The sequence below is a fragment of the Salmo salar genome, chromosome ssa03, assembly GCF_905237065.1.
Source record: "Salmo salar chromosome ssa03, Ssal_v3.1, whole genome shotgun sequence".
Taxonomy (NCBI): domain Eukaryota; kingdom Metazoa; phylum Chordata; class Actinopteri; order Salmoniformes; family Salmonidae; genus Salmo; species Salmo salar.
Genome location: NC_059444.1, coordinates 14736814 through 14758324, shown reverse-complemented (window position 1 = coordinate 14758324; position 21511 = coordinate 14736814). Strand labels below are relative to the sequence as shown.

At 42.4% G+C, this 21511-nt stretch overlaps 1 protein-coding gene across 1 annotated transcript; it reads left to right on the top strand.

Annotated features, from left to right (window-relative positions):
* The first annotated feature begins 922 nt into the window (after nucleotides 1-922).
* On the top strand, nucleotides 923-9289 carry LOC106598970 (plasmalemma vesicle-associated protein). Its single transcript, XM_014190001.2, has 6 exons — nucleotides 923-2354; nucleotides 3377-3455; nucleotides 4128-4828; nucleotides 6139-6304; nucleotides 6387-6447; nucleotides 8988-9289. Exons 1-6 carry the CDS (start codon nucleotides 1965-1967, stop codon nucleotides 8998-9000), a joined length of 1410 nt encoding a protein of 469 aa, XP_014045476.1. The 5' UTR covers nucleotides 923-1964; the 3' UTR covers nucleotides 9001-9289.
* The last annotated feature ends 12222 nt before the right edge of the window (nucleotides 9290-21511 follow it).

The window sequence follows — 21511 nt, the reverse complement described above, 5'->3', positions numbered from 1 at the left end:
ATAGACAGATCAAATCTTCAGAACAGATAATATCTTCAGAACAATGGTCAGAACGAACATTAATGGAGCATTTACCTGTCAAGAGGGTGAAGATTCATGTACCTAACCACCCCACATACTAGTTAACAGTGGCCTTTCCTGACCTTACAGCTAATCAGAGAGAAGGTAAAGGTTGGTGTAGTGTTTAGATCAAGAAAAATTGAAGACCATCATATATGACACACAAAACATCAAATGTAAGTGTCCCTAATACCTAGGCATAAAAATACATCTTAGTTACGTAGACTGGTAAAGTGTTAGTAAAGTATAGGCACACCTTGTTAAATAGGACTGTTACACCTGAAGACTTTTCCTAAAATGTACCTAAGATTATAATCTCCTTCAAAGCAGGTAATTTCAGAACCACTATCTCTTGTCACATGTGCTGACATTTACATTTTAGTCATTTAGCAGATGCTCTTATCCAGAGTGACTTACAGCAGCAATTAGGGTTAAGTGCCTTGTTCAAGAGCACATCACCAGATTTAAATACACAACAAAATCACCAGCTCCGGGATTCAAACCAGCAACCTTTCGTTTACTGGCCCAACGCCCTTAACTGCTAGGCTACCTGTCAAACAAAGGGGCAACTGGCACCGCATGGGGCTAGGGTTGTGTGAATGTGGTCTGAATCACCTCGTGTGTGTGTGTGTGTGTGTGTGTGTGTGTGTGTGTGTGTGTGTGTGTGTGTGTGTGTGTGTGTGTGTGTGTGTGTGTGTGTGTGTGTGTGTGTGTGTGTGTGTGTGTGTGTGTGTGTGTGTGTCTGCGTGTGTGTGCGTGATGTTGTGTTTGTGTGATGTTATATACACGTGTGCGTGCGTGCGTGTGTGTGTGTGTGTGTGTGTGCATGCGTGCTTATGTATATGTGTGTGTGCGTATGTGTGTGTGTGTGTGTGTGTGTGATGTTATCCTAACCCCTGACATGAAGTCAAGGAAGGAGTTCCCAGAGTGGGAAGTGTGGTGAGGCGGTTCTAAACTCCTGACCATGTTTACACCTCAGACATAATCCTGTCTTCTCACTTTCACACCATATTACGCTCAGGAGAGAAAACGTCTGGAACTTTACTATTTGGGCTGTCAATGTGTGCTACCTTAGCTCAGAAGCGGGATACTATCTTCACTACCACTGCCTCCGATATCTCCACTACCAGGGTTTGCCTCAGATATCTCCACTACTAGGGTCTGCCTAAGATATCTCCACTACCAGGGTCTGCCTAAGATATCTCCACTACCAGGGCCTGCCTAAAATATCTCCACTACCAGGGTCTGCCTAAGATATCTCCACTACCAGGGTCTGCCTAAGATATCTCCACTACCAGGGTCTGCCTAAGATGCCTAAGATATCTCCACTACCAGGGTCTGCCTAAGATATCTCCACTACCAGGGTCTGCCTAAGATATCTCCACTACCAGGGTCTGCCTAAGATATCTCCACTACCAGGGTCTGCCTAAGATATCTCCACTACCAGGGTCTGCCTAAGATATCTCCACTACCAGGGTCTGCCTAAGATATCTCTACTACCAGGGTCTGCCTAAGATATCTCCACTACCAGGGTCTGCCTAAGATATCTCCACTACCAGGGTCTGCCTAAGATATCTCCACTACCAGGCTCTGCCTAAGATATCTCCACTACCAGGGTCTGCCTAAGATATCTCCACTACCAGGGTCTGCCTAAGATATCTCCACTACCAGGGTCTGCCTAAGATATCTCCACTACCAGGGTCTGCCTAAAATATCTCACATCTTATCTATTTTTCTGGCTTTTTGTTTGGGAAAGAAGAGTTCAGTGCTTGGGGTTTAACGCTCTCTACTTGGTCCTCAAGAAGTGGACCCCATTTGAACCATCTAAATTGGTCTGGGCTTGGCTGTTTCTCCGTAAGGGTGTTCTGTTCTGTACTGTACTGTGTCTCAGAGGCTAAACAGCCATGTACAAAAGCAGTTACTCCCAGGCCAAGTTTGGCTTGGAGGCCAGGAGGAAGATCCAGAAGCCCAGAGGGAAGAGCTGTGGCTACTACATGAGGGTTGTCTTCTTCTTCTCCTCTCTGATCCAGTCACTCATCATTGTCAGCCTGGTGCTCTTCCTGGTCTATGGGATCTCCCCAGACGCGGCGGCCGAGATCCGGGTCCAGGACCTGGAGAACAGCTTCAGCCGCCTCTCCATTGACAACATCAACCTCCGGCAGCAGGGAAAGAACCTGACGAAGCTCCTGAACGCCACCCTGACTGACAAGATGCGCAACGACAGGTATATGATGAGTCTGCGCCATGTGGCAAACGGGTCTGGCATGTTCATCGCCAATCTCAAAGAACTAGTGGTAAGAACTGAGACTGGTTTTGTCATCAATGTTCATAGGACAATGCTAGAGAGAATTTGTGAGGTTGTGTTGGATTTTTAGGCATGCATATTTTGAAAAACATTGGTGGATTTTCAATATGTCGATTTTGAATATTCATTACAATGACAGCAGTACATTATATACAGTCGGATCTCAGTGACTGGTTTACTGAATATTAAAATGCCAGTTTAGCTGTATTAGTGGATATGAAAACAAAACATGTGCTACATGATTTTAATTTGAGTGTAATTTAACATAAAACAATATTACATTTACGTCTATTATACATGTCATATATCATACCAATCATTTCAGATCCTTTCAGCAAGTATAACTGAAAAGGTTAAAACAGTGGTCCTACAGTCATAAACATTAACAATCACTAATCACTGTATATTCAGATTTAAGCTTGACTGTTCATCATTTCTATAGATATTATTATTATAATATCTTCTTTTCATTTCTATAGATATTATTATTATAATATCTTCTTTTGCAACATTGTCAACAATAATGTGCATGTACTGATGCCGTATCTTAATTTGATCATCCTGTTGTTGCAGAAAATTCAAAAGTGTAGTATGTTCAATTTATTGAACTAGGCAAGCCATTTAAGAACAACTTCTTATTTTCAATGACGTCCTGGGAACAGTGGGTTAACTGCCTTGTTCAGGGGTAGAACAACAGATTTTTACCTTTGGGATTTGATCTTGCAACCTTTTGGTTAATAGTCCAACACTCTATCAACTAGGCTACCTGCCACCCAAGGTTTAAAAAGGTTTAAAAAGGACACTTAAAAATGTCAGTCTTGATTTGCCCTAATGAAAAATGGATCAACCTCTACAAAACCTGTCCATAATAAAAAAAGATGTCTATAATCCACATAATAATTCACATTTTCTGTTGCTGCAGATCCTAAATCTGTAGGTGAAATGTTCACTCAAATTATTATTGGTAGACAAAATGTGGTGCTGATGCATGTCTGTTATTAATATCCACAGACTCAGTGTGAGAACGATAAGGGAAGATGTCAGATTCAACTTAGAATGAACCAATGCTCCGGGGACATGCCACCAAATGGTAAGAGAGCAGTAAGACAAACAATGCTTTATTGCTCTGCTCTGCACTAGTGTTACATACAGAATTCATGTTCAATCGTCCACTCGGAATCTCATTCTAATAATTCACAGCTAAGCTTTTCTAAACCTATTATCTTTCCACTGGGCACACACTGATTGAATCAACATTATTTCCACGTCATGTAAAGGAAATTGCGTTGAACAAACGTGGAATAGATGTTAAATTGACATCTGTGCCCAGTGGGTTTCCTAACTGGTACTTCTTTGGACAAGAATAAGCATGGTGCAAATTACAACTTTGCAATGATCTTTTGTCTTCACTGTTGTTGTTGTTGTTACCGAAGTGAGAATACAAATAGTGAAATTATAATAAAAGTTATTTATTCGCCATTCTGAATTGACTTAAAACCAACGCAGTGCCGGGATTCAATCCAAGCTGCATTGTAGCGAGCTTGATTTAAAGGTTCATTTCTATTGAGCCCACATCTGCACTGTGAATGCAATCTCCGCAAACGCAGGAACATTGCCTTTAAAAGATGCAATGTCGACAGTGCTCCTCGGATTGAATCCCGGACAAAATCTGATCTTGGTTCCGAAGTATTAACATAAAAGTTTTTTCTTTCTTGTTTTTGTTCTTCAAAAACGTTTATATGCAACAACAATAATATGCAAGAAAACCAGGTCCAGCAGCTGGAGCAGTTGCTACAGCTAGTGAGCACCAACTTCAGTCAGACGGTGCAGTTCATGAGGATGGAGATGGAGAACACAGCCATGGACCGGGACACCCTGACCCTGGAGGTCATCTCCCTCAGCAGGGACAAGACCTTCCTGCAGAGACAACTGGAGGGCTACAGGAAAAAGTGCAAGGAGGACTTTGTCCAATCCCTGGCCGGCATCTCCGACGTCTCTAAAGCCTTCCTGTTGAAGATCGACAACCTTCTGCCCAATGTCAGCCCCTTCCTGCTCACCTGCGAGAAGCAGCTCCACCACCTGGACCAGATCCGCAACAACTGCACCGGTCTGTCCCGCGAGGTGGAGAACAAGTTCCAGCAATACCTGAACAAGGTGGGCTCTCAGATGTCGGAGATTGAGGGCTGCAGTGCCAGGCTGCAGGTGGATAAAGACCAGCTGAAGGAGGTCTACGACTGGTGCAGCTACAACCGCAGTGCCATGGCCCTGGAGCACCGCAAGAAACTTCAGAAAACCCAGGAGAAATATGACCGAGAGACGGAGAGGCTGCTGACGGACAGCAGAAGGCTGCAGGGGGACATGGAGCTACAGGAGACGGTGACGAAGGTGAAGGAGGGCGAGATCAGCATTCTCAAGGACAAGATCAATAACCTCAACACCTCACTGGTCAACTGTGGCTCCAGGGTAAGGGAAGCTCTATCACGTGGTATTACACCAGGCTTTCATCCAACTCAGTGATAAGTGGCGGTAGATAACAACAGAAATGATTTAGAAGTCAAACTGAGGCCAGAAATGGCTTCCGTCATTGGTGTGAAGCTATAGAGTTGGGACGCTGGTCAAAAGATCTAACCATCTAAATGAGAGCTGCAGGAGCTCCTCATGAGACTTTTTATGACAATTAGCTCTAATAAAATACATTAGTGGAAAATGTAAGCAATGATTGATAGGTTGTTGTCGTGCTTTACGGTGGACTACATTAAACTGGGGGGCTCCCGAGTGGCGCAGCATAAGGCACTGCATCTCAGTGCTTGAGGTGTCAACACAGACACCCTGGTTCAAATCCAGGCTGTATCACAACCAGCCGTGATTGTAAGTCCCATAGGGCGTCACACAATTGGTCCAGGTTTGGCCGGTGTAGGCTGTCATTGTAAATAAGGATTTAACTTGCCTGTTTTTGGGGGGGGGTTTATTGTCAAAACCTGCACTGTATGTACAGGCATGAGTTTGTATCAATTAAAGTAATGGGCACATTCAAACATGATATTTTCTTTCTTCAAATAAAATAAATCATCATGCTTTCATAATGCTCTCTGAAGTAAATACGCCTTGCACGCCTTGCACTGTTTTGGACCATAGAGATGTTTTATTTTTGGTATCTTATTAGGATCCCAATTAGCTACTACTAAAGCAGCAGCTACTCTTCATGGGGTCCATAGAAACTATGGGACTGGAGGAAGTGTCAATCTCATCAATTTAGCAGGAGTCCCACTATGGGACTGGAGGAAGTGTCAATCTCATCAATTTAGCAGGGGTCCCACTAGGGGACTGGAGGAAGTGTCAATCTCATCAATTTAGCAGGGGTCCCGTGATGGGACTGGAGGAAGTGTCAATCTCATCAATTTAGCAGGGGTCCCGTGATGGGACTGGAGGAAGTGTCAATCTCATCAATTTAGCAGGAGTCCCACTATGGGACTGGAGGAAGTGTCAATCTCATCAATTTAGCAGATGTCCCACTATGGTACTGCAGAAAGTGTCAATCTCATTCCAAAAAAAAATGCAGTGAACTCGAGGATAGGAATAGGCCCCACTGGCTGGTAAAGTGCCACAGTCTATAAGATACAATTGGTGGTCATGTAATAATAAACATGATATGTTTGTGCTATTATTATCTTTGAATATGCTAGATAAACAGCATGATTCATTGTTATATGTTGAAGTATTTTCACATACCGGTACTAACTAAACATTATTTTCTTTGTCTTATTATGTTTCAGACCGGAATGGGTAACCCAGGGATGTCCGGACCAAATCATACTGGACCCTGGGGTAGCAGGCATGGGATGGGTGATCCTGGCTCAACTGGGAATGGATTTGGCGGGGCAGGGGCAAGCTCAAGAGGGTTTGAGTCCACTGGGATGGGTTCGAATGGTTACAGTTTAGGTAAGATATAAAAATCACTTCTTATAAACACTGTGATATACTATGGACAACGGCTTATGTTGTTGTTCTGTTGTTTCCACAGCACATATCAATCAACACTTACGAGAGCTGCAGCAGAATTCTAATGCCGACTCCGGCTCAGAGTGAGTTCATATACCCTCTGGGTATTTAAGTAAATCTTAAATAAATGTATTAAGTTCTGTTGCTAAGAATGCCAAGATTAACTTCTTACTGGAACTTTTAATTCAACATGGCTGAGACAAATGTTTATTATGACATTAGAATGTCATCTAAATGTGACAAAGCAAATGTTGATTTGTAATGAGTCATAGAGCGTCTACTTCAGAGATTCGTTTTTGCTCCATATTAAGTAGTGAAATTGGTTAAAAAAATCATAACATGCACTTAAAATTGACCTTACAAATAGCAGTGCTGGGCGATTTGGAAAGCCAGTCAGTCAATAAATAATATAATAATACTCGTAGGAAAGGTTTTCATCTTTAGCTCACAATCTGTGGATAATATACCATTAAGAAAGGTTAAAAAATTATGTAAAACATCACAGCAAAATTGAAAAATATATGGCACATGGAAACCAAACAAGGGTGGTCTATGGTGATAAGTGGGATGGGCTGAGAGTGGCTGAGGGGTGGGATTAAAGAGTTTGTTTGGTAATGTATTATTGTTATGTGACTGCTTTATAGAAAAGTACCACGTATGTAAAATGTGTATGCAAAATGTATACGTCAAATGTATTTGTAAAATGTATGTAGTTGAAGTCTGATGTTTACAAACACCTTAGCCAAATACATTTAAATACATTTTTCACAATTCCTGACATTTAATCCTAGTAAAAATTCCCTGTCTTAGGTCAGTTAGTATCACCACATTATTTTAAGAATGTGAAATGTCAGAATAATAGTAGAGAGAATGATTTATTTCAACTTTTATTTCTTTCATCACATTCCCAGTGGGTCAGAAGTTTACATAACACTCAATTAGTATTTGGTAGCGTTGCCTTTAAATTGTTTAACTTGGGTCAAACGTTTCGGGTAGCCTTCCACGAGCTTCCCACAATAAGTTGGGTGAATTTTGTCCCATTCCTCCTGACAGAGCTGGTGTAACTGAGTCAGGTTTGTAGACCTGCTTGCTTGCACACGCTTTTTCAGTTCTGCCCACAAATGTTTGATGGGATTGAGGTCAGGGCTTTGTGATGGCCACTCCAATACCTTGACTTTGTTGTCCTTAAGCCATTTTGCCACAACTTTGGAAGTATGCTTGGGGTCATTGTCCATTTAGAAGACCCATTTGCGACCAGGCTTTAATTTCCTGACTGATGTCTTGAGATGTTGCATCAATATATCCACGTAATTTTTCTCCCTCATGATGCCATCTATTTTGTGAAGTGCACCAGTCCCTCCTGCAGCAAAGCACCCCCACAACATGATGTTGCCACCCCCGTGCTTCACGGTTGGGATGGTGTTCTTCGGCTTGCAAGCCTCCCCCTTTTTCCTCCAAATGTAAAGATAGTCATTATGGCCAAACAGTTCTATTTTTGTTTCATCAGACCAGAAGACATTTCTCCAAAAGTACAATCTTTGTCCCCATGTGCAGTTGCAAACCGTAGTCTGGCTTTTTTATTGTGGTTTTGGAGCAGTGGCTTCTTCCTTGCTGAGCGGCCTTTCAGGTTATGTCGATATAGGACTTGTTTTACTGTGGATATAGGTACTTTTGTACCTGTTTCCTCCAGCATCTTCACAAGGGCCTTTGCTGTTGTTCTGGGATTGATTTGCACTTTTCACACCAAAGTACGTTCATCTCTAGGAGACAGAACGCATCTCCTTCCTGAGCGGTATGACGGCTGCGTGGTCCTATGGTGTTTATACTTGCATACTATTGTTTGTACAGATGAACGTGGTACCTTCAGGCATTTGGAAATTGCTCCCAAGGATGAACCAGACTTGTGGAGGTCTACAATTTATTTTCTGAGGTCTTGGCTGATTTATTTTGATTTTCCCATGATGTCAAGCAAAGAGGCACTGAGTTTGAAGGTAGGCCTTGAAATACATCCACAGGTACACCTCCAATTGACTCAAATGATGTCAATTAGCCTATCAGAAGCTTCTAAAGCCATGACATCATTTTCTGGAATTTTCCAAGCTGTTTAAAAGGCACATTAAACTTAGTGTATGTAAACTTCTGACCCACTGGAATTGTGATACAGTGAATTATAAGTGAAATAATCTGTCGGTAAATAATTGTTGGAAAAAAATGTGTGAAGTGGTTGAAAAAACGAGTTTTAATGACTCCAACCTAAGTGTATGTAAACTTCCGACTTCAACTGTATATGTAGCAGAAAAGCTATAAAAAAACAAAGATATTTGTCCTCTGAAGAGGGTGGATGAGTTAATAAATAAAACATTTGTTAAAAAAATTAAAAAGAAAAGGAGTTAAGATATAGAAACTTCAATTCTGTGGTAAATCTGTTGATTGTAAAGATTCCCTAAACATCTTAATAGGGGGTTAAGTTTATGAATTGTAAATTATGAATTGTAAATTAAATTATGTAAGGGAGCAAGCCATTGAGGCATGGATATGAGAGAAATGTTTAACAAAAAGCTTGCTGCCTGCAGTCGATGCAATTAACTGAAAAGGGATCTCTGTTATTTTTTCTTGTCTGCAGAGTATCTGGGTAATCCATGAAATTTCACAGAGGAAAATGGAGGAAAACCTATAAAACCCAGTCACCTCATATTGAATTCTGGTTTGTCAATATACAGTACCAATCAAAAGTTTAGACACACCTACTCATTCCAGGGGTTTTCTTTATTTATTTTTTTACTATTTTCTATGTTGTAGAATAATAGCGAAGACATCAAACTATGAAATAACACATATGTAATCATGTAGTAACCATTTTTTTTTAACAAATCAAAATATATTTTAGATTATTCAAAGTAGCCACCCTTTGCCTTGATGACAGCTTTGCACACTCTTGGCATTCTCTCAACCAGCTTCATGAGGCAGTCACCTGGAATGCCTTCATTTGTGGAATTTCTTTCCTTCTTCATGCGTTTGAGCCAGTCAGTTGTGTTGTGACAAGGTAGGGGTGGTATACAGAAGATAGCCCTATTTGGTAAAAGACCAGGTCCATATTATGGCAAGAACAGCTCAAATAAGCAAAGAGAAACAACAGTCCTTCATTACTTTAAGACATGAAGGTCAGTCAATGTGGAACATTTCAAGAACTTCATTAGAGTTACCAGCCTCAGAAATTGCAGCCCAAATAAATTGACGTAACAGACACATCTCAACATCAACTGTTCAGAGGAGACTGTGTGAATCAGGCCTTCCTGGTCAAATTGCTGCAAAGAAACCATTACTAAAGGACACCAATAATAAGAAGAGACTTGCTTGGACCAAGAAACACAAGCAATGGACATTAGACTGGTGGAAATTTGTTCTTTGGTCTGATGAGTCCAAATTTTAGATTTTTTTTCCAACCGCCATGCTTTGTGAGACGCAGAGTAGGTGAACGGATGATCTCTGCATGTGTGGTTTCCACCGTGAAGCATGGAGGAGGAGGTGTGATGGTGTGGGGGTGCTTTGCTGGTGACACTGTCAGTGATTTATTTAGAATTCATGCACACTTGACCAGCATGGCTACTATAGCATTCTGCAGCGATACACCATCCCATCTGGTTTGCACTTAGACTATTTGTTTTTCAACAGGACAATGACCCAACACACCTCCAGGCTGTGTAAGGGCAATTTTACCAATAAGGAGAGTGATGGAGTGCTGCATCAGATGACCTGGCCTCCACAATCACCCGACCTCAACACAATTGTGATGGTTTGGGATGTTCGCCCGCAGAGTGAAAGAAAAGCAGCCAACAAGTACTCACCAAATATGGGAACTCCTTCAAGACTGTTGGAAAAGCATTCCAGGTGAAGCTGGTTGAGAGAATGCCAAGAGTGTGCAACGCTGTTATCAAGGCAAAGGGTTTGAAGAATCTCAAATCTCAAATGTATTTTGATTTGTTTAATACTTTTTTGGTTACTACATGATTCCATATGTGTTATTTCATAGTTTTGATGTCTTCACTATTATTCTACAATGTAGAAAATAGTAAAATAAAATAAAAACTTGAATGAGTAGGTGTGTCCAAACTTTTGACTGGTACTATATGTATGATATCATTTCTACCGACAGCAGCTGCATTGTAATATATCATAAAAGAATATCTGCTGCTTCATGTATTCCATTTTTTTTTAATGTTCTTGATAACCAGCCACAAATGTATGTTATTTGAATATGTTTATTTAGTCAGGAGAAAGGCATAAAAGTAGTAAATAAGCTGTTTTTAATGTACTGTATATACTTTTATTAAAAACTAAGGAGTACTTCTTGCAAACCTGGTTCTATGAATTAAGTGTGCTGACTTCCATGTTTAAGGTCGGGGAGAGCGAGGTATGTTGTCACACTTTTCATGCTGTCTAACATTTACTGTGCACAATACATCACAATGGTATAAATGTCATATCAAACGAAAGAAGGAAGTCTTGGAAACATGTTATGTATTCATTACATCTTCATATTTTATTTCAGTAGGAAATTGTAGACAGTTAAATAGAGAGTGTGTACTTGTGACAAATTGCCCCATGTCAGGGTTTTCGCTGCTGGTCATTTGAGTCAAGTGCAGGAGAGCAGAGAATAGGTGACCAGGTGTCTTTATTAGCCAAGAGCAACAAACAGACGGGCGCAAACAGCTACAACTCAAGCCAACCGGCAAAAGTGACAAGCGCAAAATACCGTCAATAATAGAACAATAAGGTTCACCAATAATTCCCCACATAGGGTACAGGCAAAGCCCAGGGTGATAAACCAGACTAGTGCGATACAACAAACACAAAACAAAAACAATTCCACACAAAGACAAGGGGGGAACAGAGGAATATATATATGCAGTGTGATAGGGAATGTAAACCAGGTGTGTGGGGAACAAGACAAAACAAATGGAACAATGAAAAAAGGAGCGGCGATGGCTAGAAGGCCGGTGACGCCAAACGCCGCCCGAGCAAGGAGGGGAGCCGACTTCGGCGGAAGTCGTGACACCCCATCAGCAGGTAAATTGTCACACTACGTCGGGTAAGTTGTCACACTACGTCGGGTAAATTGTCACACTACGTCGGGTAAGTTGTCACATTGGATTATCAACAAATAAGAACAACTAATTAATTGTGAATATTAATTATTAATTGTGAATATTGATTTTAATTTTAAATTCAAACCCAAATTCAACTTCATTAAAGAACTCAAAATAAAAACAATCATGCTTAGAGAATCTGTCAAATCATGCCTTTCAATCAAAACAATAATGCTGGCAGAGCACACATTAATTAAGTGGCACGATCACTTTACTTTGAACTCGAATGTTCTCTGGCATGCACATAGATCCACGGTAATTATTGGAATCGGAATGTAATGTAATGCTGCAGATAACTTGCTTAAATGTTTAAAGTCTTAACAAAACAGAACATTGCTGTTTTGTGCCGTTATCTTCCTTCGCAAGCTGGTTTTCGGGGGCCAGCTTTTGGATATGTCCGGATGTCCTGTGCAGTTGGTAGTCCGCTGTCAGCAATGGCATTGCTGGGTAAGGATAAGCTGGTGCTAGCATAAGAACTGGGCAGGTCTGTGTCTGAGCTCGTGCTAGGCAGGGCTGGAATAGTGCTGGGGCCTGGCAGGTTAGTGCTGGGGCCTGGCAGGTTGGTGCAGGGGCCTGGCAGGTTGGTGCTGGTCCTGGCAGGGCTGGAATAGTGCTGGGGCCTGGCAGGTTAGTGCTGGGGCCTGGCAGGTTAGTGCTGGGGCCTGGCAGGTTGGTGCTGGGACCTGGCAGGTTGGTGCAGGGACCTGGCAGGGCTGGAATAGTGCTGGGGCCTGGCAGGTTGGTGCTGGGGCCTGGCAGGGATAGAATAGTGCTGGGGCCTGGCAGGTTGGTGCTGGTCCTGGCAGGGCTGGAATAGTGCTGGGGCCTGGCAGGTTGGTGCTGGGGCCTGGCAGGTTGGTGCTGGGGCCTGGCAGGGCTGGAATAGTGCTGGGGCCTGGCAGGTTGGTGCTGGGGCCTGGCAGGGCTGAAATGGTGCTGGGGCCTGGCAGGTTGGTGCTGGGGCCTGGCAGGGCTGAAATGGTGCTGTGGCCTGGCAGGTTGGTGCTGGCGCCTGGCAGGGCTGAAATGGTGCTGGGGCCTGGCAGGTTGGTGCTGGGCCTGGCAGGTTGGTGCTGGGGCCTGGCAGGGCTGGAATATTGCTGGGGCCTGGCCGGTTGGTGCTGGAGCCTGGCAGGGCTAGAATATTGCTGGGGCCTGGCAGATTGGTACTGGGGCCTGGCAGGGATGGAATAGTGCTGGGGCCTGGCAGGTTGGTGGTGCTGGGGTCTGGCAGGGCTGAAATGGTGCTGAGGCCTGGCAGGTTGGTGGTGCTGGGGCCTGGCAGGGCTGAAATGGTGCTGGGGCCTGGCAGGTTGGTGCTGGGGCCTGGCAGGGCTGGAATATTGCTGGGGCCTGGTCGGTTGGTGCTGGAGCCTGGCAAGGCTGGAATATTGCTGGGGCCTGGCAGGTTGGTGCTGGGGACTGGCAGGGCAGGGTTGGTGCTGGGGCCTGGCAGGGATGGGTTCTAAATGGGGTGATCTGTAACGTAGGATGGCTCAAACTCGGTTTCCAAAAATACATTCCTGTTTTAAGGTTGTACTCCAGCCACCCTAAAGCCAGCCTGAATGTTCAAGGGGGTTGTAGCCAGAGGATAGGTGATTGCCACAATCCCAGGAATGTCATAAATTGCCATTGTCTTCCCGGGATTGTTCCTCATCCAGGTATCACACTGTGTTGATGTGCCTATTTAGCGGCCCGTAGACAAACCTGTCTAAGGGTTGAAGCCGATGAGAGCAAAGGGGTGGGAATGACAGCATAATTATGCCATTTTATTTGGCATAATTGAGTCCATCAATGGACAGATAAGACTCGTGGTTTTGTCCAAAAGGAGTAAACAGAGCTTCTCCTTTGAGCATTTCGTATGCTCGACAAAATGTTTCAGGAAGTCAACAAAGTGCACATCTTTCATCCACCCGGAGCGATTTTCCCCTCTTTTGCTGCCAGGTGGCCCGTTGATCAGGAAATGATTGCGGAAGTTGACACAGGGGGAATAAAAAATATGGAGATATACTATTCCCTGTGTCTGAGACAGCACAGGCCAGTGTGACGAGGGTTTCCCTTTCAGCGGAGGTCAGTGACCCTACTTTCACGTCCGCCCACCACTTTGTCAGGTTTATGTACAGTGGTCACCTCAGTTTCATCGACATTCCATATGTCTCCTGGTCCAAATTGATATCTCTGTAGCACCTCTGCTACATTGTCGAAGAAAACATTAACATTTTCACTGTTGAAGCTACTTGCCCTGGCAAGGCTAGTTGCCTCTGGCTTGCTCAGCGACAGAGTTGGGTGCCGTTTTAAGAAGCCTGTAAACCACTCCGAGCTGGCCTTTTCTTTTTCTGCCCACATTGGCACGAACTTCAGCTGGTGTGCCACAGCAAACTGGTAGGCAAGTCTTCTGATCTCACTTGGCGACAGACCAAAATAAATGTCAGCTGGCCTAGTAATATACTGAACAAGCTGCATCTCCAAATCAGGTGGAAGAAACCTGCCGTGGCTTTGTATAGCCAACTACTGTTGTTGGCATGGCTGTCTGACTTTCAACTTCTTCTCTGGTAACATTTTGACAATACCGAGTCAGAGTACGGTCATTTATGTCAAAATCCTTCGCTGTACTCCTGATTGATTTGTTCTGCAACTTCATCTACCTCACTGCCTTTAACATTATGGCAGGTGGTGTGCCTTTCTTTTATAACTTCTAACCATCTTTCTTTCCTTCCCCTCTTTCTTTCCTTCCTTCCTTTCTTCTTTCCTTCAAAAACACATTTCCTCATTGCAATTACATATTCATTACAGGCTTATTACACCCACCTCTCTGTCTACTGTCCTTGTTGCCACAATGCAATTCATAACACCACACTAAATTCATCACACTGTATGAAGTAGTGTGTGTATGAGTGTGTGTGTGTGTGGATATACTGTCTCATACAGTAGGCGTGTAGTGTGTTAGTAGACACACACACACACACGCCAGAGCCTGTCTTGTGTAGTCCAGGGATATGTCTGCTGCTTTAAACTATACATATATATAATAATCAATTTAGTAACATTTAATACTATTATCAGAGCTGATTACACAATATAACAATGTTTTTTGAGCATGTTCTATGTGTCTATGTATACTGGGACAAGTTATCACATGTGAAGACTTGCCCCAAGGTTATTGAGACAACTTGCACCAAACTGACATGTGTGCTAATGTTGGCTAAATCTCAAGGTTAGCTCAACATAGGACTGCAGCTAAAGATCAAAAGACACGTTATTGTCTCCTCTACTCAATGCAAAATTATAATTTTGAACATTCATACCTAATAAAGTTTTATTGTATAAAATGTAAAGTGCCAATTGTTTACTTTTGAAGGGGAAAAATAAGAAACTTGTGCTCACCTCAGATTAGAGTGGCCTTGACCACGTGAACAGGAAGTTGACCATAGAACATGTAGTCACACAAAGTAGCTATCTGATTTTTGAGATAGCGCCTCTAGTGTTGGAGGTATGAACAGTTTGACAACTTACCCATGTGACAACTTACCTCACTGTCCCCTACTACTTTGAATGCCACACCTCAGATTTCAGAAAACAAAACATGTAACCCATCCAAGACGGATATTATTTGTTTGTCCCCATTTGCGTCACCCATTGTGAGTATAATAACGTTACTGACATTACTGGAAGACCATTTGCATGTTTATGTTTATCTGCCAACCTGTCAGACCAATTGGGGCAGATGAGAGGGAAAGGTACAGATGTGGGATCTTCATTTGAGACACTTTGCTAAAGCAAGAAAATAATCCTGCAACAACGGGAAATGTGACATTTTATGTGGATTATAATTACATTTTTCATTAGGGCAAATCAAGTCTGAAATTCCAAGTGGAAATGGCAAACTTTAGAAGCGTTTTTAAAATTAAAATACGCTACAAGTTTGCATTTCCTGCTGTGCTGAGTGATCAAATTAAGATCATACATCTGTACAAACACCGGTGTATACAAAACCCAACATTAACAATACCCCTTGGGTTGGCTACAGACCACAACTTTCCATACACTTAATGAGAACATGAAACAACTCTTACAAAAACATTGTGAGGCGGAAGAATGAATAATCCATCAAGTCTTCAGTATGTCCTGTCCTTTACCAAAAAAACATCCCCTGAAATAGCCTTGAACACCAAACAATGTTTTCTTTTGTTATCGTCTATGGGATATATAAACAATTGGAAATAGCATCCCAGCAATCCCAACTTTATCAGTCTAAAACAGCATTGTTACCTCAATGGGAAAATTCCATAACATGCTTGAATGACATCTAGGGACATGCAGAACCTGTCACGCCCTGACCTTAAGAGATCCTTTTATGTCTCTATTTTGGTTGGTCAGGGCGTGAGTTGGGGTGGGCATTCTATATCCTTTTTTCTATGCTTTGTGTTTCTTTGTTTTGGCCTGGTGTGGCTCTCAATCAGGGACAGCTGTACTTCGTTGTCGCTGATTGGGAGTCATACTTAGGCAGCCTGTTTTCCTTTGGGGTTTGTGGGTAGATAATTTCTGTTTAGTGTTTTGCACCTGACGGGACTGTTCGGTTGTTCTTTTGTTTTGCTTGTCGGAGTTAGTGTTCAGTTTTATCATAAAAAATGACGAACACTTACCACGCTGCATTTTGGTCTGATTTCTCTTCATCTGAGGACGACGAAGACCGTTACAGAACCAGATATATTGCGTATGAGAATACTACGTGACTGTGACTTGTGCTAGGCTAAGGTTAGGGTCAGTTCCACTTAAATCTGTTTCAAAGGAAACTCCAAAATGACCCATAATCAATTTAATCAGCATTATTCTATTCAATTAGCACAAATTATATCTGGCACACCATCTAGCCTTTTACATTGAGAACAATTATAGTAGAACAGTAGAAAGACAAATAATGTTTGGTAACAAAGATCCCGTTAGAAAGAATGCCAATGTGGAACTCCCGAGTGGCACAACGGTCTTGATGCGTCACTACACCTGGGTTTGTTCCCAGTCTGTGTCATAACCAGCCGTGACCAGGAGTCCCATAGGGCGGCGCACAATTGGCCCAGTGTCGTCTGGGTTAGGGGAGGGTCTGGCGGGGGGGGCTTCACTTGGCTCATTGCGCTCTAGCGGCTCCTTGTGGCGGGCCGGGTGCCTGCAGTCTGACTTCAGTTGTCAGTTGAACGGCTGGCTTCCAGGTTAAGCAGGCAGGTGTTAAAGAGTGCGGTTTGGCGGGTCATGATTCCGAGGACACATGACTCAACCTTCGCCTCTCCCGAGCCCGTTAGGGAGTTGCAGCCATGAGACAAGATCGTAATTGAATATCACGAAATTGGGAATATAAAGGGGGTAAATAACTAAGAAAGAATGTCAATGGGAGCAAACTATTTTCAGTGGGGACAGATCAGCTATGAAATTAGCAGATCGAATTGGGGAAAGATTAGATATGAAATTAGCAGATCGAATCGGGGGATAGATCAAATATACTTGAAATCTATCAAATAACATTACCTGCATAATTTCTAACCCCTATTTTTTATGTATATTTGTTTATTTGTATTTATTTGTTATTACGCCTTTACCCCCCTCTCCCCTGGTTGGAGGACTTGGTGGAAAACATTCAAATGTAATATACTGTATATAAACAGTACCAGTCAAAAGTTACGACACACCTACTCATTCCAGGGTTTTTCTTTATTTTTACTATTTTATACATTGCAGAATAATAGTGAAGACATCAAAACTATGAAACAACACATATGGAATCATCTACTAACCAAAAAAGTGTTAAACAAATCAAAATATATATTATTTTTGAGATCATTCAAAGTAGCCACCCTTTACCTTGATGACAGCTTTGCACACTCTTGGCATTCTCTCAGCCAGCTTCATGAGGTAGTCACCTGGAATGCATTTCAATTAACAGGTGTGCCTTGTTAAAAGTTCATATGTGAAATGTCTTTCCTTCTTAATGTGTTTGAGCCAGTCAGTTGTATTGTGACAAGGTAGGGGTGGTATACAGAAGATAGCCCTATTTGGTAAAAGACCAAGTCCATATTATGGCAAGGACAGCTCAAATCAGCAAAAAGAAATGACAGTCCATCATTACTTTAAGACATGAAGGTCAGTCAATGTGGAAAATTTCAAGAACTTTGCAACTTTCTTCAAGTGCAGTCGCAAAAACTATCAAGCGCTATGATGAAACTGGCTCTCATGAGGACCGCCACAGGAAAGTAAGACACAGAGTTACCTCTGCTGCAGAGGATAAGTTCATTAAAATTACCATCATCAGAAATGTTTGCCCAAATAAATGCTTCCCGGACTTCAAGTAACAGACACATCTCAACATCAACTGTTCAAAGGAGACTGTGTCAATCAGGCCTTCGTGGTCGAATTGCTGCAAAGAAACCATTACTAAAGGACACAAATAATAAGAAGAGGCTTGCTTGGGCCAAGAAACATGAGCAATGAACATTAGACCGGTGGAAATCTGTCCTTTGGTCTGATGAGTCCAAATTTGAGATTTTTGGTTCCAACCGCCATGTCTTTGTGAGACATAGAGTAGATGAAAGGATGATCTACGTATATGTGGTTCCACCGTGAAGCATGGAGGAGGAGGTATGATGGTGTGGGGGTGCTTTGCTGGTGATTTATTTAGAACTCCTAGCACAGTTAACCAGCATGCAACCACAGCATTCTGCAGCGATACGCCATCCCATCTGGTTTGTGTTTAGTGGGACCATCATTTGTTTTTCAACAGGACAATAAGCCAACACACCTCCAGATTGTATAAGGGCTATTTGACCAAGAATGAGAGTGATGGAGTGCTGCATCAGATTACCTGTCCTCCACAATCACTCAACCTCAACCCAATTGAGATGGTTTGGGATGAGTTGGACCACAAAATGAATGAAAAGCAGCCAACAAGTGCTTAGCATATGTAGGAACTCCTTCAAGACTGTTGGAAAAGCATTCCAGGTGAAGCTGGTTGAGAGAATGCCAAGACTGTGCAAAGCTGTCATCAAGGCAAAGGCTGGCTACTTTGAAGAATGTAAAATATAAAATATATTTTGATTTGTTGAACACTTTTTTGGTTACTACATGATTCCATATGTGTTGTTTCATAGTTTTGATGGCTTCACTATTATTCGACAATGTAGAAAATAGTAAAAATAAAGAAAAACCCTTGAATGAGTAGATGTGTCCAACCTTTTGACTGGTACTGTAAATATATACCACAGGATTTGTTTGGAAAACATTAACTTTTCTTTCCTAATCACACTGGACTCCCAACTGTATTGGCTAATCAATTGCTCCAATCTTAATTTCAATCCTCAAATGTCCACAGACTAACCCATCTTTCCCAGTACACTACCATTTTACTATTTCCTTTTGCAATACATAAATCTATTTTACTGTGACGTCTTACGAGGGTCTTGACTCTCTATTTGTACCATTTCTACTGAGATTGCTGAAAAAATTCTAACTTTACCTAAGCGTGTGTCACGTCCTGACCAGTAAAAGGGGTTATTTGTCATTGTAGATTGGTCAGGGCGTGGCAGGGGGTGTTTGTTTTGTGTGTTTCGGTGTTTTGGGGTTTAGGTTGTATGTTCTCTATTTCTATGTTTATATCTAGTTTTCTATTTCTATGTTGGGTTTTTGGCAATGACCTCCAATTAAAGGAAGCTGGTTGTCGTTGTCTCTAATTGGAGGCCATATTTAGTGGTGTTTGTTTCACTTGTGTTTTGTGGGTGGTTATTTTCTGTATAGCCTGGGAGCCTTATGGGACTGTTTTTTTGTCGTTTGTTTATTTTGTTTAAGTGGTTTCTTTAAATAAATTAAGAAGATGAGCACTTTACCCGCTGTGCCTTGGTCCAATCCTTACGACGCCCATGACAGCGTGTAATCATATTTTCCATTGATTGATCGTGGTTTTTCAGATCGCCTAACAGTATTGTTTGTAGGTCCATCTGAACACAGACATTTTGAATGAACAACTCCTGGACCTGACTCCAAAAGCATGCCACCGAAGGACAGTACCAGAACAGATGATCTATTGATTCTGTTTCCACGTGGCAGAGTCTGCCTAAGGCTGAGTGTTCAATGTACCATATATTGAGCATTATTTTTGTGGCAACATTTTTATATAATAGTTTAAATTCAAAAGAACGGATTGACGCGTCAATTTGTTTGTATATCAGTTCATCAACCTGATGCCATGGTATTGGGACAATAGAATTAGGAATTAGAATAATTTGAGTAATTTAATAGGATCTCTATGATTGGGACATCAAAAATCTGTTCCCAACTACCTTGGATTTTTGCGGCATAGTTGTCAATGCCGCATAAAATTCAAGATAGGGAACAAACCATTAATTGAAAAGCTTAAAGTGGTTTGACTGGGTGACAATTGATAAATGATAAAATTCAGTAAGTGAGACCTCCTTCCTGTCTAAATGAAAAAGGAAATCCTTTGTTTAACATTGTGTTATTCCAGTCAGAACCGTTGGACCTCCAGTTCACCATGAGAGAAGCCAAGAGGAGATTGTAGGTCTGTGTTCTGGTCTGATTCCATTTTGGCACACTCCGCCACACTGGACAACAGTCTCTTTCGATGGAAAATGCCTGAGATAGAGACATCAAAACTGCTGACATTACTGGCAAACCACTGCAATTTCATACTATCACAATCCTGACTTTATAAAAAAATAACTGAAACTCTTCAACAGTACTGCAACTTTAATGTCCATGTGATAGAGTTCACACAGGCGTATGCATGATTGTGCAAATTGCACTGCAGGTTAGCACAAAGCAGGCCTGAATGCCCTATTAAGTGGATGTGTCACAATCAACTAAATGTAAAGATTTTGGAAGCATGAAGCGGTGTTTTCGGTAGTTAGCAAAACTATGAGTGTAGGAGTGGTATCTAACTAGGCTAACTGTAAAAATAACTATAGCCAGCTAACTTGGCTAACTGTGGGTTGGAAATATCCCGTTGATATTATCCCTCTATCGTGTTGTAGGTTCAGCGTGATGGGTGCTATTCGCAATAACCTTTTTAGGTAATCTCAGCTTGTCATCTCTGCCACCGGTCATTTGCTATTGAGCGTCCTCGGGTATCTGAGGCCAATTAGGTAAACAAAAAAAAATCTGATTTGAGCCACAATGGTGTCTGAGAATGCTGGGTTTGCTCTGGTCTGGGTGTCTTTAGTGACAATTTGAGATCCAGAAAGGCAAGGGGGCCACATCTCCCCACTCCACCCAAACTGCAAGAATGGAATGGCCGCTTATTATTTCTACCTCCTTCCTACCCGGGGTTGCAGAACTCTGACCCCTTTTGTCTCTGGCTACTAACGTTGCCTTTTGACCATGAATGCTAATTACACTTCCTATTTGCCTGGCCCCTTTCAGTCCCATGGCCACCTGACTAGTAAACACATTAGAGGGCAAAACTTCTCTCTTGCTGATAGTTGAGGGTGAGGTTAAGAGTGGAAGCAGCAGCAGGTGGATGGAAACAATGGGCCTCAATGGTGTCCCTGGATCTGTCAAACACAACCTGAGCTCAATTGGCCTCTCATGTCAGGTCAATCACTTGTCATTGCATTACTATCAATCACATCTGTAAATGTGTGTCACACCCTGATCTGTTTCACCTGTCTTTGTGATTGTCTCCACCCCCCTCCAGGTGTCGCCCATCTTCCCCATTATCCCCTGTATATTTATACCTGTGTTCTCTGTTAGTCTGTTGCCAGTTCGTCTTCGTTGTCAAGTCAACCAGGTTTTTTGTCTCAGCTCCTGTTTTTCACAGTCTCTTTTTTTCTAGCCTTCCTGGTTTTGACCCTTGCCTGTCCTGACTCTGAGCCCGCCTGTCTGCCGACCTGTACCTTTGACCCACCTCTGGATTATTGACCTCTGTCTGCCTGCCTGGTACTGTTGCCCCACTTCTGGTTTACTGACCCCTGCCTGCCTTGACCTGTCTATTGCCTGCCCCTGT

Bases quoted from the DNA above. Each gene is read 5' to 3' on its own strand.
- LOC106598970 (XM_014190001.2), top strand. From the start codon at position 1,965: ATGTACAAAAGCAGTTACTCCCAGGCCAAGTTTGGCTTGGAGGCCAGG. The intron at 2,355-3,376 runs GTAAGAACTGAG...TAATATCCACAG, and splicing joins CCAATCTCAAAGAACTAGTG to ACTCAGTGTGAGAACGATAA. The intron at 6,305-6,386 runs GTAAGATATAAA...TTGTTTCCACAG, and splicing joins TTCGAATGGTTACAGTTTAG to CACATATCAATCAACACTTA.